This window comes from Palaemon carinicauda, chromosome 4 (assembly GCF_036898095.1).
Source record: "Palaemon carinicauda isolate YSFRI2023 chromosome 4, ASM3689809v2, whole genome shotgun sequence".
NCBI lineage: Eukaryota > Metazoa > Arthropoda > Malacostraca > Decapoda > Palaemonidae > Palaemon > Palaemon carinicauda.
The window spans coordinates 56,762,734-56,782,733 of record NC_090728.1 but is presented as its reverse complement, the minus strand read 5'-3'; the positions used below and the strand labels follow the sequence as shown (position 1 = coordinate 56,782,733).

Below are 20,000 nucleotides of genomic sequence, written 5' to 3'. Positions count from 1 at the left end.
GTAGTAGTAGTAGTAGTAGTAGTAGTAGTAGTAGTAGTAGTAGTAGTAGTAGTAGTAGTAGTAGTAGTAGTAGTAGTAGTAGTAATAACGATTGTTCCGTCCAAAAAAATAATAGGGAAATATTATAGGCAATCTACTGAGGATTATTACAATTTTAGAAGACATGACATTATTCTTCCTTATTTACGAGTTGAAATGAATCTATAATTACAATTCATCTTGAATCTCAATTAGTATTAGTCCGTTGCTCCAATGACCTTTTAAACTATATCACTTTTAATAACTGCACCGTATTATTATTGACACCGTATTTTTTTACCCCGTATTATTATTGACACCGTATTTTTTACCCCGTAATATTGACACCGTATTTTTTTACCCCGTATTATTATTGACACCGTATTTTTTTACCCCGTATTATTATTGACACCGTATAATTATTGACATCGTATAATTATTGACACCGTATTATTTTTGACACTTAAAATCGGCATACCATGCAGCAAATTAGGATTTGATATTTAATTTTGAAGAATACTTGTAATATTTTCTTATATCTGAGAATCAATATCATATGCTCGCCTTATAATAACAAATAAAGCAGATACTAAGTGTGTACATACATCGAATTTAGGATAAATTGCTTAAGAAACCTATTTTTCCACGTTAAAGATTTAAAGGCCATTCATGAATGGCAGAGGCAAGGGACTGCGACAAAGCCCTAGAGACTGACCTTATACACATATGATCAGCGCCCAAGTCCCCTTTCTACCCAAGCTAGGACCAGTGAGGGCCAGGCAATGGCTGCTGTTGACACAATAAGTAGACCTATGGGCTCAAAAACGCACCATCGTTAGCTCACGAGGATGTTGAGGTTGCAGTGACCAAAGAAACTAACGAGTTTCAGCGGGACTCGAACCTTAATCTGGCAATCACCAGGCATGGACGTTCCCAATAGGCCACCACGACCCTTAAAGAAGTAAAAAGCATCAACTTCTGTATATCAAAGAACTCTCCAAATTTCCTTTTTATAGGGCCACCTATTGCTCCAGATTTCCTTTTATAGGGCCACCTATTGCTCCAAATCTTCTATTTATAGGGCTACCTATTGCTCCAAATTTCCTTTTTATAGGGCAACCTACCGCTCCAAATTTTCTTTTTATAGGACCTCCTATTGCTCCAAATTTCCTTTTTATATGGCCACCTATTACTCCAAATACTCTTTTTATAAGACAACCTATTGCTCCAAATTTTCTTTTTATACGGCCACCTATTGCTCCAATTTTCTTTTTATACGGCCACCTATTGCTCCAAATTTCCTTTTTATACGGCCACCTATTGCTCTAAATTTCCTTTTTATACGGCCACCTATTGCTCTAAATTTCCTTTTTATAAGGCCACCTATTGCTCCAACTTTCCTTTTTATAGGGCCACCTATTGCTCCATATTTCCTTTTTATAGGGCCACCTATTGCTCCAAATTTTCATTTTATAGGGCCACCTACTGCTCCAAATTTCCTTTTTATAGGGCCAACTATTGCTCAAAATTTATTTTCATAGGGCTACCTATTGCTCCAAATTCCCTTATTATAAGGCCAATTATTCTTCCAAATTTAATTTTTATAGGGCCACCTAATGCTCCAAATTTCCTTTTTATAGGGCCACCTAATGCTCCAAATTTCCTTTTTATAGGGCCACCTAATGCTCCAAATTTCCTTTTTATAGGGCCACCTAATGCTCCAAATTTCCTTTTTATAGGGCCACCTAATGCTCCAAATTTCCTTTTTATAGGGCCACCTAATGCTCCAAATTTCCTTTTTATAGAGCCACCTAATGATCCAAATTTCCTTTTTATAGGGTCACCTAATGCTCCAAATTTCCTTTTTATAAGGCCAATTATTCCTCCCAATTTATGTTTTATAGGGCCACCTATTGCTCCAACTTTCCTTTTTATAGGGCCACCTATTGCTCCAAATTTTCTTTTTATACGGCCACTTTAGCTCCACATTTTCTTTTTATGGGACCACCTATTGCTCCAAATTTTCTTTTTATACGGCCACCATAGCTCCACATTTTCTTTTCATGGGACCACCTATTGCTGAAAATTTTCTTTTTATAGGGACACCTATTGTTCAGAATTTCCCACTTTTTATAGTGCCATCTATTGCTCAATATTCCCATTATCTCTTCTCAGTATCTTTTCAATTCAAGTCACTGGTGGGCTGGTTACGATTATGTACCCCAAAACGTAACATTAAGAGAATTGACATTTACCATTTTCGAGTCAAAATATCCTGCACTGGCAAATACTTAGACGGGTGAAATTGCTTGGAAGACAAGTTAACACAATTATATATATGTACTCTTGCTTTTAACTTACGACCCACTAAATAGTTTTTATCTCTCTCTCTCTCTCTCTCTCTCTCTCTCTCTCTCTGTAGTTCTCACTTTGTCAGTGCTAATCCTAACCATAGAATAATATTTGCACCGTTATAGTACGAGCAGCACTAATAGCAGTAGCATTAATAGTAACTTGCCAGTAAACCGAATACTACAAACAACAGTCAATGCACGGCAAAAGGACAAAAGGATGTAATATCACAGCTGTTACCAACACCAAACGGAATATACAATTTCTTCTCCGCGAACAAATAGTCAGGCAACAGACTTCCGAAAGACCACAGCAGCCTCTGCTTTCGGATGCACTCAACCTTTTGGATGCACTCAACCTTTTGGATGAAACTCAACCGTTATCAACAGTAGAGCTCAAATGAACAAAGGAGTGTGTGTTCTTACATGGATCGATGACGATAGTAACGACGAGAGAGAGAGAGAGAGAGAGAGAGAGAGAGAGAGAGAGAGAGAGAGAGAGAGAGAGAGAAGGTTGGCTTGCAAAACGGCAATTATATATTATTTATACTGATTACTTGAAAGTGTGTATCAATCTGATGATTGTAGTAATAAGTTAGCCAGGGCACCAGCCACCCGTTGAAATACTGCCGCTAGAGAGTTATGGGATTCTTTGACTGGCCAAACAGTACTACATTGGATCCTGCTCTCAGGTTACGGTTCACTTTCTTTTTGCCTACACATACAACGATAATCTGGACTATCTTTTACAGTATCTTCCCTGTCCTGATACACCTGATAACACTGAGATTACAAAACAGTGCACCCTCAAGCAAGAGAACTCTAACCCAAGACAATGGAAGACTGGATGACCATGGTACAGAGGCTATGGTACTACCAAAGACTAGAACAATGGTTTGATTTTGGAGTGCCCTTCTCCTAGAAGAGCTGCTTGCCATAGTTAGAGTGTCTCCTCTACCCTTATCAAGAGGAAAGTAAACCCTTGAGTTAAACATCTTGTGCAGTACGTATGATAATTTTGTCAGTACAAAGATTCAATATATCTCTTAGGCTATTAAAAAAAGAACAGAGGCATCTTAACGTGTATATGTGTATGTGTATATATATATATATATATATATATATATATATATATATATAAAGTATATATATATATATATATATATATATATATATATATATACTTAATATATATATATATATATATATATAAAGTATATATATATATATATATATATACTTAATATATATATATATATATATATATATATATATATATAAAGTATATATATATATATATATATATATATAAAGTATATATATATATATATATATATATATACATAAATATATATATATATATATATATATATATATATATATATATATATATAAGTATATATATATATATATATATACATACATATATATATATATATATATATATATATATATACATACATACATACATACATACATACATATATATATATATATATATATATATACACATACATACATACATACATACATACATACATACATATATATATATATATATATATATATATATATATATATATATATATACATACATACATACATACATACATACATACATACATATATATATATATAAATATATATAATATATATATACTATAACTTCGATTATGATCCCAACATCTATTTTAGATGTTGACAATTCTATTTCGCTGGGAGTATAACCCAAGATTTACCAATTCACATCAGTTCTGAGCTGCAACCGCTCAAAATGCATAAATTTGCATAACTGTTGAACTTTCTATAGACCCATTTCCAACGCAACGTTGTCTACAATGAAATAAAGTATATATTATATACAGTAGATGGCTTTCGTACAGATAAATGTGATGGAATTATATTGCCCTATCGTATTTACAATTTTTTTTTCTTTTTTTTAAACTCTTTCGTAAAATGGACATTTCCTTTTCATTATTCATCAATGAAATGTCCAGCTGCTCAGTATCTAGATAGTTTCGTCTGTTCATTAACTGACTAATATTCAAAAAAAAAAAAAAAAAAAAAAAAAAAAAAAAAAAATCTGTGATAACCTGGGTGTATCAGAATAATCTTAGTGATACTAAGTGTTTCTCAGTTTATTTTTGTTGTTGTTGTTGTCGTTGTTGCTGTTGTTGTTTATGCTTAGAAAACAAGGGATTATCTTTTCATACAGTATAATCAGACTTTGTTGAATTGCAAACTGAAAAAACCCTCTTATTCCTCTTAAAGCATTATGAAGATAGACGTGTTCACGGTTTCCTGGAAATGCAAAACATAAAATATTTATAGTTTTTTTTTTTTTTGGGGGGGGGGAGGGAAGGGTTTGTGTGCTTTGCATTAAATAATGAAAATGAGCAGATTACTTTTCTTGCAACTTGAAAGGTTTAGAATATATCATGTATTTATATTTCTGTAAACTGGCTTGATTATTCTGGGTAAATTAATGGTGAGTTCTACGTAGATATTTTAGTAGGTAAAAGCAAAGTATTTGCACGTATTATTATCATTATCATTATTATTATTATTATTATTATCAGCAAAATTATTATTATTATTACTATTATTATTATTATTATTATTGTTATTATTATTATTACTATTATTATTATTGTTATTATTATTATTATTATTATCAGTAAAATAATCATCATTATTATTATTATTATCATTATTATTATTATCATTATTATTATCATTATTTTTATTATTGGGTACTTTTCTCCATCAATCATTCATTCATTCAGTCTAAAATGTTGTGTCTATTTCTTAGATTTTAGATTTGTTGTCTTAGAACTACAAAGCCCAGAATAAAATCCCTCCGTTAAATAAAGATAAAACTTAATTGTCGTGGTCTGATTGGTAACGTCTCTGCCTGGTGTTCGCCAGTTGGGGGTTCGAGTCCCCCTCAGACTCGTTAGTGCCATTAGTGTCTGCAACCATACCATCCTTGTGAGCTAAGATTGGGGGGTTTGGGGGAGACTATAGGTCTATCTGCTGGGTCAACAGCAGCTATTGCCTAATCCTCCTTGGTCCTAGCTTGGGTGGAGAGGAAGATTGGGCGCTGATCATATATGGTCAGTCTCTAGCGCATTGTCCTGCTTGCTATGGCAATATCACTGACCCTTACCTCTGCCATTCATGAACGACCTTTAAACCTTTAAAGCGTCCCATAATTTAAGAAAGCAACATAATGGATTTAAGTTAACATCCTAAAAACTCCTTGAGGAACGAAGGATGCATTAAGTTCCGGGCGAGCCGGTGACGCTTGCGGGCCATAGGAGTCCTAATGGCAAGGAGCTATGGTAAAGATTAATGATAATGGTGCCATAAAACATGTCTTGGGGGGGGGGAGAGGAAAAGAAAGAGAAGAGAAAAGAGGTCCGGATCCGCTCCAGCAAACAATAGAGGCCCCCCAAATGTATGGGCAATCATCAGGAAGTTTTTTTTTTTTCCTTTTTTTCCTTTTTCTTTTCTGAGATTTGTTCCTTTTTGTCGGGAGTGTTCGCGCGTGGTTTGTCGGTCCTGGTTTTCTCCGACGACGAAGGGAATCTGTAGATCGATTCAGGATTAATAATGTGCTCTATTAATCTTGGATTGGTCGTCGAAGCCACTCAAAATTTGATAATTGTGGGGAAGTTTTTTTTTTTTCCTTTTTCTTTTCTGAGATTTGTTCCTTTTTGTCGGGAGTGTTCGGGCGTGGTTTTTCGGTCTTAGATTTCTCCGACGACGAAGGGAATCTGTAGATCGATTCAGGATTAATAATGTACTCTATTAATCCTGGATCGGTCGGCGAAGCCACTCAAAATTTGATAATTGTAGTCATAGGAAAGGTCTTTTCAAATAAGACTTTATTTCTACTGGCAGATTGAAAAATCAATTAACGATTTAGATATATTGTCGCCGTCGAAGATGTATGTAGATCCATGGGCGAAGCAGTCAAAATTTGATAATTGTAGTCTTAGAGAGAAGTTTCCAATAAGACTATTCTATTACTACTGGTAAAATAAAATAGATCGATGGTCAAGAAATATTGCCGCAGTAGAAGGGAGTCTACAAATCAATGGGCGAAGCCACTCAAAATTTGATCATTGTGGTGTTAGGAAAAGGTCTTTCCAATAAGACTGTTCTACTACTACTGGCAAAATTAAATTAATCGATCATCTGGAGATATTGTCTCTTCTGCATATTGATCGGCGAAGACACTTAAAATCTAGTAATTGTGGTGTTAGAAAAATGTCTTTCCAATAAGACTGTTCTATTACTACTGGCAAAAGGAAATTAATCGATGATCTATATTGTCGCCGTGGAAGAGGATCTGCAGATCGATGGGCGTAGCCAGTCAAAATTTTATAATTGTGGTTTAGAAAAAGATCTTTCTAATAAGACTGTTCTATTATTGCTGCCAATAATAAAATCAATTGATGATCTAGAGATATTGTAGGCATATTACAAAAACTAAATTTTCTCTTTTACTAGAGTAGCATCTGGAAATTACCCGTCTGGAAGTCTTTATTTCAATTAATATAGAAATACTTTAAAACGTAGCGTCCTTTTAAATAATGTTATGTTAGGCTATCGGCTACTGTGATTCATAAATCTGATTTAGGAATCATGCGGCTGATTTCGAGCTTTTGTTAAAAAACTTACTTTCAAAAAAAAAAAAAAAAAAAAAAAAAAAAAAAAAAAAACCGTAATTCGCTTTTGATCTTTTCCATCAAATCTCTTTTCCTTAACTCCTTTTAATCCTCATTCCGTAGGGACAATCTTACGAGGATGGAAGAGCAAGTAAATGAACTAACTAAAATACTTTAGTACAGGTAGAAAGAGAAATCAGAGATGGCAGATCTCCGCCAATGAAGATACTTTAGTACAGGTAGAAAGAGCAATCAGAGATAGCAGACCTCCGCCAATGAAGCTTGCCAAAATTTTACTTAAGTCTACGGACCAAGCTTTCCATTTTTCATATGTTGACCGTATATGAATGTATTGTATAAGAACACCAATAATCACCAGAATCACGATTTTTATTTGGATCATCACCTAAATTCAATGGGTTCTTCCGGAGCGTACTACCAACAGTATCTGTTGTTAAAATTTGGTAAAATCTGCTAAGATGTTTTGGCGTTAATACTGCTAACAGACAAATAAATAAATACAAAAATAAATAAATAAACGCAGGTACAAATATAACCTCCTTGGCGGAGGTAATAACAATAAAAGTAAATTTCTTAAAGGAATTTCTTATTCAAGTCATGTATAGATGAGAATAAGGAAGAGATTACTTATCTAACCACAGGTGAAAGATTTATTGTTGCGGTCGATAAACTAAATATTCACAGCGCATAACCAACAGACTTCTTAAGATGAACGTCTAGTCTTCCTGATGCTAGTGAAATGTTTTTCAACTAGGATGTTAACGAGACGTAATTGCAAGATACTGCTTTGAAAAATAAATGAAAATGAATGAAAATAAATCCAAATGCTAAAAGATAAAAGGATATATAAAAAAAGTTAAAACATAAAACATAACTGTCCCAACTTATGACAAAATACAGCCTTACTTTAAATTGATGGGTTAATATTAATAATTTTCAGATATATAACCTTATTAACAAACATTACTAAACACTGGAAAATAAAAATCATAAATATTCATCTCGATTTAAGGTTTATCATCTGCACAAGATTTGAATATTCGTATTCCTATTCAGCAAATTTCGTATATGGATATAGAAAAAAAATTAAAATATAAAACTGACATAACTGTTCCGACTTATAGTAAAATACAACCTTAGTTTAAATCAATTTTTTTTACGTTAATCATTTTAGATATATAACCTTATGAATAAAAATTAACAAAAAAAAAAAAAAAAATAAATAAATAAATAAATAAATAAATAAATAAATAAATAAATATTCATCTCAATTTAAGGTTTATTATGTGTACATAAGCTTTGAACATTAGCATTCCCCATTCAGTAAATCTCGTAAATGGATCTAGAAAAAATAAAAATATAAAACTGACATAATTGTTTCAACTTATAGTAAAATACAACCCTAGTTTAAATCTATTGGCTGCTGTTAATAACTTTTAGATATATAACCTTATGAACAAACTTTACCAAACCCTAAAAAATAAAATTTTCCCGAAATATCTCTCGAATTAAGGTTTAATATCTGCACATAATCTTTCAACATTCGCATTCCACATTCAATAAATAATTTAATATAGAAAAAAAAGCATAAATAAAAAACTGACATACGTATATCAAATTACACTAAAATACAACCTTAGTTTAAATATATAAGATGAATATTATTCACTTTTAGATATATAATTATTATTATTATTACTACTAGGTAAGCTACAACCGTAGTTGGAAAAGCAAGATGTTATAAGCCCTTGTGCTCCAACGGGGAAAAATAGCCCAGTGGGGAAAGTTAACAAGGAAATACATAAGCGATATAAGAAGGAATGAAAAATTGAAATAAAAATATTTTGAAAAACATTAATAACATTAAAACGGATAATTCATATATAACTATGAAAAGACTTATAAAGACATTCGCTGGAACTTTGAACTTTTGAAGTTCTAATGATTCAACTACCCGATTATGAGCAAACATTACCAAACACTAAAGAAATAAAATTTTCCAGAAATCTCTTGATTTAAGGTTTAATATCCCATTCAATAAATAAATGGATATAGGAAAAAAAATAAGAAACAACTTATACTAAAATACAACCTTAGTTTAAATCTATTGGATGAATGTTAATCACTTTTGGATATATAACTTTATAATCAAATATTATAAAACACTAAAGTAATCAAATTTTCCCGAAATTTCTCGATTTAAGGTTTAACATCTACACAATCTTTGAACATTCGTATTCCCCAATCAATAAAAAATTAATAAAGAAAAAAAGCATATATCAAATTACCTATATCAAATTAAACTAAAATACAACCTTAGTTTAAATTTACTGGTTTATGTTAATCACTTTTAGATTTAGAACCTTATGGAAAAAAAAAACCCTCGATTTAAGGTTCAATATCTGTATATAATCTTTGAACATTCGCATTCCCCATTTGACAAATAAGACTCTCTTAATATGGAGGACGGCACAGCCATATCGTGGGTGCCAGCCTTCGCTATGTCCATACCCTCAGGATGGCACTAAAAGTTCCCTCGATAAGAAGGAACTCTCCCGGCAGGAGGAGGACACCCCGTGAATAACTGATCAGGATACCACAAATAAATCTCCCAATACTGAACATACATTACGAAGGATTTGAAGGATTTATCTACTTCTGGTCACACCTGAACGTTTATTGAACAAATTTCATTGTCTGGTTAGGTGATGTTATTTGATATCAGGTAGAATGTAAACAAGAACACCAATAAGGGATTAAATTACTTATATTATTGAGCTTTATGAACAAGCACTAAAAGGAATACTGGATGATGATGATGATGATGATGATGATGAATAGTAGTAGTAGTAGTAGTAGTAGTAGTAGTAGTAGTAGTAGTAGTAGTAGTAGTGGAAATATCGGAAGTATTTTATTATTTTTATTAATAATTTTAATATTATTATTAATATTATTATTATTATTATTATTGTTATTATTATCATCATTACCATCATCATTAATATTATTATTATTATTATCATTATTATTTTTATTAGTAGTAGTAGTAGTAGTTGTAGTACATCATCATCATCATCATCATTAATATTATTATTATTATTATTATTAAATTATTATTATTATTATTATTATTATTATTAGTAGTAGTAGTAGTAGTAGTAGCAGCAGCAGTAGTAGTAGTAGTAGTAGTAGTAGTAGTAGTAGCTAATCTGAAACTAGTTGGAAAAGCAAGATGCTATAAGCCCAAGCGCTCCAACACGAAGAAAACGCTCAGTGCGGAAAGGAATCAAGGAAATAAATAAAATACAAGAAGGGTAATAAACAATAAAAAAAAAAAGTATTTTAAGAACAGTAACAGCAATGCGTGAAATTACACGCCTTAAGTAGAAAGAATTCTTGAAGTCGATGATACTTAACATTCCAAGTAACTATTCCCTATCAGGAACTCGCCCGGGGGGACAAGTGTTACGCCCCATTCATATTTCATTTTAGTGTCCCCTCAAGATACAAGTAGGCACAAGAGCTCAAGAGGAAGACTGATAGAGAAACATGTCCTCTGAGAGCAATAAGTTTTATATATATATATATATATATATATATATATATATATATATATATATATATACACACATACATATATATATATATATATATATATATATATATATATATACATATATACATACACATACATATACATCCATATAAATATACATATATATATATATATATCTATATCTATATCTATATCTATATATTCATATATATATAATTATTTATTTATATACATATATATTTATTACTATTATTAATATTATTATTACTATTATCATTATAATTATTATATATACTGTATATGTATATATATATATATATATATATATATATATATACACACACATATATATATATATATATATATATATGGAACTTCGATTAAGAGAGTTACTGTACATCCACATTACATTTTTCAATAAATACGTGAAGATTTCTCAACATCTACAATATGATACACAAAGTAATGTTTCTGGGCTTTTGATTACTAACGTTTATTGGCAAAATTATTGGATCGTAAAACCTAACAATACAGTATTCAGACGATACAACTGTGGAAGATTCTGAAAGTCTAGGTACCAAGACTTGAGACTTTCACATAAGTGGCACTGGCTCGTTCAAAGGTTTAAAAGGTCACACATTAATTCCAGAGACATAGGAAAGTGACAACGTCGTAGATAGCAGGATAAGGCCGTAGGGACTGATCATATATAATTATGTTTAATATATATATATATATATATATATATATAATATATGTAGATACATAAAACTATATATATATATATATATAAAACTGTATATATATATATATATATATATATATATATATATATACATATATATATATACATATATATATATACATATATATATATATATACATATATATATACTGTATATATTATCAGCGTTCAAGCCCTCTTTCCATCCAAGCTAAGAACAGGGAGGACCAGGCAATGACTACTGATGACTCGGCAGGTAGACCTATTGGCTCTGCTAAAGAATCCATCCTTAACTCACTAGGATGAAGTTGTAAATACTACAAGAAGCTACCGAGATCGAACGGGACTCGAACCCCGGTCCACGGTCCAGTAGGTCACCAGGCAGTCCCAATACGACATCACAGAGAAAAAAAAAAAAAAATAAAAAAAAAAACCTATATATTCAATAGAATATCAACCTTTCCCTCGAAAAGTTAATGGCTGCAAACCTTAACGGTAAATGTTGTTATCACAGTTGAGTAAGTGACCAAACTCCAGCAAAGCGAAGCATGTTTTAATTAGCCTATTTTAGACCGAGCTTCCCCTCATTAATTGCTGTAGGTTACTGAATCTTTTAAAGTCACATATATCACGTCTTTGTTCAACCATTACGGCTAAACGTTAATTATGAGTGTTTGTTAAGTGGAGATCTACAGTTTAAATATAAGCTTAATTTCAACAAGGAACCTTCAATGATGTCTTTAATGTGCATTAAGAAATCGAGAATTTGAGCAATTATTAGTTTTTATCTACCTTCATTTACTGATTTTTAATTACTCACATTTGCTTTCTCACTTGAGATTTTCTTGATAACTTATTTAACAATTAATGGCCTTTTGAGATGGTCTGTTATGAATATTTGCCCATCCTGAATAATAATAATAATTATAATAATAATAATAATAATGATAATAAATAATAATAATAATAATAATAATAATAATAATAATAATAATAATAATAACAACAACAACAACAACAACAAAGCCAACGACAATAATAATAATAATAATAATAACAATTAATAAAAAATAATATTAATAATTGTTTCACATTTAAAAGGCCAAAAAGTGGGCGCTGGTAGGATTATTGATTTGTGCTATATCATAAACCGGCGCTGGGGCCTTAAGCCCATTCAACGGCCAGGTGAATCTAATTACACTATAAAATAAAAGAGGTTGGACAACCAGATGGAAGTAAGGAAGCAAGAACTGAGATAAAGCAGAGGGATATAGTGTAAGTGCAGCTAGGGGTCCAAGGAAAGTTGCAAACACCCTTAAATAATACCTACACTGCACCGCAAGAGGAGTACTGACGGCACCATCCACTTCGGGCCGAAGGGACACATCAAAGAGCCTTGCGTATATACAAATAGTGTATTTCGTTAATGGAAGATTGGCAGCTTTAATAATCTATTTCTCAGTTGGAAATAAGTAATGACCTCCGGACAAAAAAAAAAAATAAAAAATAAAAAAAATAAAATAAAAAAAAACCGATGCATAATTCGCCCAAGTAAAACCTTTGTATTGTAAATATGTTTATCTACAAAATTTTTCTTTCACTCTCCCTCTTATTACGTTCACCAGGACTGTGGTGGATCACAAGAAAATGATATATCTCATCAAGGATATTTCCAATAGCTAACATTCATAGTGAATATCCTGGCATATCTTACACAATATTGAATTTTTCATCAATCTATAATCGAGAGACTTACACTTACACATTACACAATATTGAATTTTTCATCATTCTAAAATCGAGAGACTTACACTCATTTCTTACAAAATATTGAATTTTTCATCATTTTAAAATCTGGAGACTTACATTCATTAATTACACAATATAGAATTTTTCCTCATTCCATAATCGAGAGACTTACACTCACACATTACCCAATATTGAGTTTTTCCTCATACTATAATCGAGAAACCTACACTTACATCTTACACAATATAGAATTTTTCCTCCTTCTATAATCGAGAAACCTACACTTACATCTTACACAATATAGAATTTTTCCTCCTTCTATAATCGAGAAACCTACACTTACATCTTACACAATATTGAATTTTTCAGAGTCTTACACTCACATCTTACACAATATTGTATTTTTCCTCCTCCTAAAATCGAGAGCCATACCCTTTAAATTGCATGAAACACAACAAAACGCATTTCCGAATTTCATAAACAAGAACATTCAGATATATTTCAGGGTTTATCCACCCGGATGTCATCAGCGTTCCACGATTCAAAGGTTTTCATTATTAGTTAACGACCCTTTGACATCGGGGCCAATATGCAACGCTGCCTACGCATGACCTTTAGCTGGAATTCTAATGAATTCAAGTATTGTGTTACTATCCGCATTTGAGAGGGATTAAAGTATAAAAATACATAGAGCTTCCTATAGTTCAAGAATCTCTTTATAACATAGTGAGTTTAGTTAGATTTTAAAAGTGAGTTTAGTTAAAGATTCCAAAAGTTTAAGAATCTTTTTATAGCACAGTGAGTTTAGTTAAACAGATTCCAAAAGTGAGTTTAGTTAAATATTCCTAAAGTTTAAGAATCTGTTTATAGCACAGTGAGTTTAGTTAAACAGATTCCAAAAGTGAGTTTAGTTAAAGATTGCAAAAGTTTAAGAATCTGTTTATAACATAGTGAGTTTAGTTAGATTCTAAAAGATAGTTTAGTTAAACAGATTCCAAAGATGAGTTTAGTTACAGAATCCAAAAGTTTCAGAATTTGTTTATAACATAGTGAGTTTAGTTAAACAGATTCCAAAAGTGAGTTTAGTTAAACAGATTACAAAAGTTTAAGAATCTGTTTATAACATAGTGAGTTTAGATAATCTGATTCCAGATGATACTGTAGTTTAGTTAAACAGATTCCAAAGGTGAGTTTAGTTAAACAGATTCCAAAAGTTAAAGAATCTGTTCATAACATACCGAGTTTAGATAATCAGATTCCAAAAGATAGTTTAGTTAAACAGATTCCAAAGGTGAGTTTAGTTAAACAGATTACAAAAGTTTAAGAATCTGTTTATAACATAGTGAGTTTAGACAATCAGATTCCAAAAGATAGTTTGGTTAAACAGATTCCAAAGATGAGTTTAGTTAAACAGATTCCAAAAGTTTCAGATTCTGTTTATAACATACTAAGTTTAAACAATCAGATTCCAAAAGATAGTTTAGTTAAACAGATTCCAAAGTGAGTTTAGTTAAACAGATTCAAAAAGTTTAACAGTCTGTTTTTAACATTGTGAGTTTAGTTAGATTCCATAAGTGAGTTTAGTTAGATTCCATAAGTGAGTTTAGTTAAACAGATTCCAAAAGTTTAAGAATCTGTTTATAGCATAGTGAGTTTAGTTAGATTCCAAAAGTTTAAGAATCTGTTTATAATTTAACGAGTTTAGTTAGACAGCAACAACAACAACAATAATAATAATAATAATAATAATAATAATAAATGGGAACATAACCGTAAAACCGTTACTTTTTTCTTATAACATACTTGCCTTTTAAGTAAATCAGTTTAACCATGATCTACCCTTTATTGAATATGTTTTCTTGTATATTTCATTGTTAATTTTCTACTCCACCAGAAACGTAAGCACTATCATATAAAAAATCTATTATATATATGATTCTTCTTCTTCTATTAACGTACATTTCCCCCATTTGTATGGGCCAAGCACAATTGCCTTCTTTTTGAAGGGCTTTACTTTGTCTTTCGGGTAGACCGTAGTCCCGATCGGCTGCCCTGCCTGACATCGCTTAGACCCCTATAGCGTATGTTCGTTCCATGACATCAAATAATGGTTAGTGCAGGATCAATTTCATCTCGTTAAACACACGTGCCGATAATAGCCAAACGTATCAGAATGTATTATTAGGATGGTTTGAAACAAGCTTACAATATTTCAAAATCTTCATGTATTGCGTTAAAACCTAAGGAATTACAAATATATATATATATATATATATATATATATATATATATATATATATATATATATATATAAATATATAATATATATATATATATATATAATATACTTATTATATAATATATTAATTTTCAAAATCTTATGTATTGTGTTGAAACCTAAGGTATTGAAAAAAAGTATATATATATATATATATATATATATATATATAAAGATAGCTACATAAATTTACAAAATCTTAAACATTGTGTTTGAAAAAAAAATTGTAATGATGGCTATATGAGTTTTCAAAATCTTATTGTGTTGAAACCTAAAGAGTTACAAAATGAAATAATGATGACTATATAAAGTTATAATGAACTAATGGGGTAAAATGGCAATAAGTAATAAAATTGATGCAGAAGCTACTATTGCATAACCTTCGTTTTCCGAAAACTGAACCAATTAGAAAAGATCTAAATAATAGGAGTAACTATAACAGACTTTCCTCCTTCTAATGATATATCATTTGAATTATTACTCATAGGGAATTATCGTTGTGTAACAAGCAAAGATGTTTAGAGACTTGGTAAGTAAATACATTCTATATTTTCTTATTCCATTGAAGAGCAAAAAAATATTTCGTGTTGGTTTTATTAATGTGATATACTAGTTTTTTCTTTAGGAAATTATAAAGAAAATGAATATTTACATATAGAAAAAGTAAACAAAAATATATTAATAAAAATAATAATTATACGTTCTGATAGCTTTACATACAGCATGACTCTGCTATAATTTCTTCTACTTAATGTGTGGAGACTTCCAATAATTGCTTTCCGAGCTATTGTAGAAAGACAATGAAATATTGTTTCTAAGTTTAAAGGTTTAAAGGCAACTCATGAATGACAGAGGCAAGGGACAGTGGCAATGCCCTAGAGACTGAACAAATATGCATATGATCAGCGCCCAAGCCCCCTTTCCACCCAAGCTAGGACCAGGGAGGCCATGGCAATGGCTGCTGATTACTCAGCAGATAGACCGATAGGCTCCCTCAAACCTCCCATCCTTAGCTCACAAGGATGGTGAGTTTGCAGACACTACAAGAAAATATCGAGCTGGAGCGAGACTCGAACCCCAGACCGGAGATCACCAGGTAGGAACGTTTCCAATAGACCACCACAATAGGTAAGATACCATATTTTGAATACCTTACTGTTCCTCAGTCCTCTATTTGAAATAACCTTCAAATCACGCATCATCATCCAGTTGTTTACACAGCTGAAGTATCAGCCATATTTTTTCTTTATAAATATTTTTTTTTCTTTTTTGTACACTTGAATACCTTTGAACATTTTCAGTACGTTAAGTAAGGAATATGTACTTAAACATACGGTACATCTAAATCGCTAAATAAATAATGACTATTTCCTTTCTTTTCCTCACCGGGCTATTTTTCCGTGTTGGAGCCCTTGAGCTTAAAGCATCCTGCTTTTTCAACTAGGGTTGTAGCTTAGCTAATAACAATAATGATAATGATAATGATAAAATAATAAAATAACAATAATAATAATAATAATAAAATAATAATAATAATAATAATAATAATTTCCTCATTCCCTTTTCTTTTCCTCACCGGGCTATTTTTCATTGTTGGAGCCCTTGAATTTATAGCACCCTTCTTTTTCAACTGGGGTTGTAGCTTAGCTAATAATAATAATAATAATAATAATAATAATAATAATAATAATAATAATAATTTCCTCATTTCCTTTCCTCACCGAGCTATTTTTCCCTGTTGGAGCCCTTGGACTTATAGCATCTTGCTTTTCAATCTAGGGTTGTAACTTGACTAATAATAATAATAATACTAATACTAATAATAATAATAATAATAATAATAATAATAAATAATAGGGTTTTAGCTTAGCTAACAAAAATAATAATAATAATAATAATAATAATAATAATAACAACAACAATAACAATAAAAATCATAATAATAATAGTAATAATAATTTTCATAACAATAATAACAACTAACTAACTAACTAACTAACTAACAACAACAACAACAACAACAATAATGATAATAAAAATAATAATAATAATAATAATAATAATAATAATAATAATAATAACAATACGTTTATAAGCACCTCACGCAACCAGGGTCCTCCCAGGAACACTCCCTCGAAATCCAAAATCGATCTTCGAGAGCGAAGCCGAAGAAACTTGCTCCGCCATGTATTCTAATTTATGTAATTTCGGAATCAAAGTGATTAAGGATTCCAATCCTGAGGGCTTAATTCTTCCACACCAAAACGCAAATCCTTCGCCGCGAATCACAATAAAGAGAGAGAGAGAGACCCCAGTAGGCCTAAGGAGGAATGAAATTACTGTATATATTTAAAACTCTCGTAAGACGAGAGATCAAGATTAGGCTTAGATATTTTTTTTTTTTAATTTACTCTAATGACTTGATTAAACGAACTTGCAATATGAAAAGACGGTTTGTAAGGATAAGGGATCAGTTGATAAAGGTTTTATTTTACCGTGTAATAAACTAATGTACCTGTTTAAATGTCTAATAAAAATGCAATGTATTTTTCCCATAAACATAAATTAATCTCGAAAAGTAAATACGTCTAGAGGAAAGTGTACTGCATTAACTAGGCATTAACTCAAAAAAAAATAAAAAAATATGTATATTTACAAGAGATTTACCTTGTCACAATATTACATTTAATTTGATTTTTAATAATACAAGCGCCAAAGGAAGTACCTCAATGTTAATCTTTAAAATATACCATCTTTCTAAGTGAATTGTGAATGTTAAGTTATGAATAAAAATATAACACAGATCTCTCATATCTTAATAAAGATCAAGTATCTAAATATATATATATATATATATATATATATATATATATATATATATTTTTTTTATTACATCTTTTCTGTCACGCTCAGGGGGAGAGGAAGTAGTCACACCCTTGTGAGAAGGTGGGGGGAGGGGGTACGTGTACGTGTCTGCACATACCTAGATATTTTAGTTTTTTGACTGGTTGCATACGCTTAAATGAATAAAGGCTTGGAGCAAATCTCAGCGTAGAAAAAATAGAACAAAGGATATTTTTTTCTCTAGTTTTCTCAAAATAAATTGTTAAATTAAGACCAACAACGTTTAAAACCCTCATTGGTAAATGTACATAAAGGTTTAAAGGTCGCTCAAGAATGTCAAAAGCAAGGGACGGTGACATTGCCTTTTCAAGCAGGACAATACCCTAGAGACTAACCATATTATATATGATCAGCGCCCAAGCCCCCTTTCCATCCAAGCTAGGGCCAAGGAGAGCCAGGTAATGGCTGCTGATGACTCAGCAGATAGACCTATAGGCTCTCCCAAAGCCCACATCCTTAGCTCACAAAAAAGGGACTGCGACATTGCCCTATCAAGCAGAACAATGCCCTAGAGACTAACCATATCAAATATGATCAGCGCCAAAGTCCCCTCTCCATCCATGCTAGGACCAAGGAGAGCCAGGTAAGGGCTGCTGATGACTCAGCAGATAGACCAACAGGCTTTCCCAAACCCCACATCCTTAGCTCACAAGTAAGGGACACTGACATTGCCTTACCAAGCAGGACAATGCCCTAGAGACTAACCATATCAAATATGATCAATGCCCATGCCCCTCTCCATCCATGCTAGGACCAAGGAGAGCCAGACAATGGCTGCTGATGATTCAGCAGATGGATCAATACACTCTCCCAAATCCCCCAATCCTTAGCTCACGAGGATGGTGAGGTTGCAGCAACCAGAGGAACTTAACTAGTTTGAGCTACTCTCGAACCCCAGTCTGGCAACCACCAAGCAAGGACGCTACCACTCGGCCACCATAACAAAATGTAAATGAAATTGAAAGAGCAACTTTGCAACGTTCACAGTTTAAACATTGAGGAGCCCAAAAGTTGAAAACTTCTGCTTATTGACAGTAATTTCCTTCATAATTCACCCAATTTATGTCAAGTTTCTGAACTCCGGTCGTGTCAATGCAGGTATGAGTCATTTCGTCTAAAATAATATTCTAATGAAATAAAAACTGATGAGTGCGTGTGTCGTGTATGAGAGAGAGAGAGAGAGAGAGAGAGAGAGAGAGAGAGAGAGAATGATTGATAATCATCTAGCATCAGAGAGAGAGAGAGAGAGAGAGAGAGAGAGAGAGATGATTGATAATCTTCTAGCATCAGAGAAAGAGAGAGAGAGAGAGAGAGAGAGAGAGAGAGAGAGAGAATCACTGGTAATTATCTGGCATCAGAGAGAGAGAGAGAGAGAGAGAGAGAGAGAGGATTGTTAATTATCTGGCATCACGGAGAGAGAGAGAGAGAGAGAGAGAGAGAGAGAGATTGGTAATTATCTGGCATCACGGAGAGAGAGAGAGAGAGAGAGAGAGAGAGAGAATGATTGGTAATTATCTGGCATCACGGAGAGAGAGAGAGAGAGAGAGAGAGAGAGGCATTCTAGAATTTTTCTATCCATGTTCAAAATACAGAATATTAATCATTCTATCAAGCATTATAGTCGAGAATTTTCAATAATCGTTTATTGAGGGAAATCTCTGTCATTTTCTCCGTTAAAATATAATGATCTCCGCCATATTTCAGTAAAATTCAACCGACCGTA

General features: G+C 31.8%; 2 protein-coding genes across 2 annotated transcripts in view; one reads left to right on the top strand and one right to left on the bottom strand.

Annotated features, from left to right (window-relative positions):
- Positions 1-15,158, bottom strand: part of LOC137639436 (uncharacterized) — a 90,833-nt gene extending 75,675 nt beyond the window's left edge. The window contains exon 1 of the mRNA XM_068371710.1: positions 15,110-15,158. Within this exon, the coding sequence (XP_068227811.1) occupies positions 15,110-15,158 (49 nt within the window). The remainder of the gene's footprint in view (positions 1-15,109) is intronic.
- A 1,237-nt stretch (positions 15,159-16,395) lies between these two features.
- Positions 16,396-20,000, top strand: part of LOC137639435 (uncharacterized) — a 36,142-nt gene continuing 32,537 nt past the window's right edge. The window contains exon 1 of the mRNA XM_068371709.1: positions 16,396-16,469. Within this exon, the coding sequence (XP_068227810.1) occupies positions 16,396-16,469 (74 nt within the window). The remainder of the gene's footprint in view (positions 16,470-20,000) is intronic.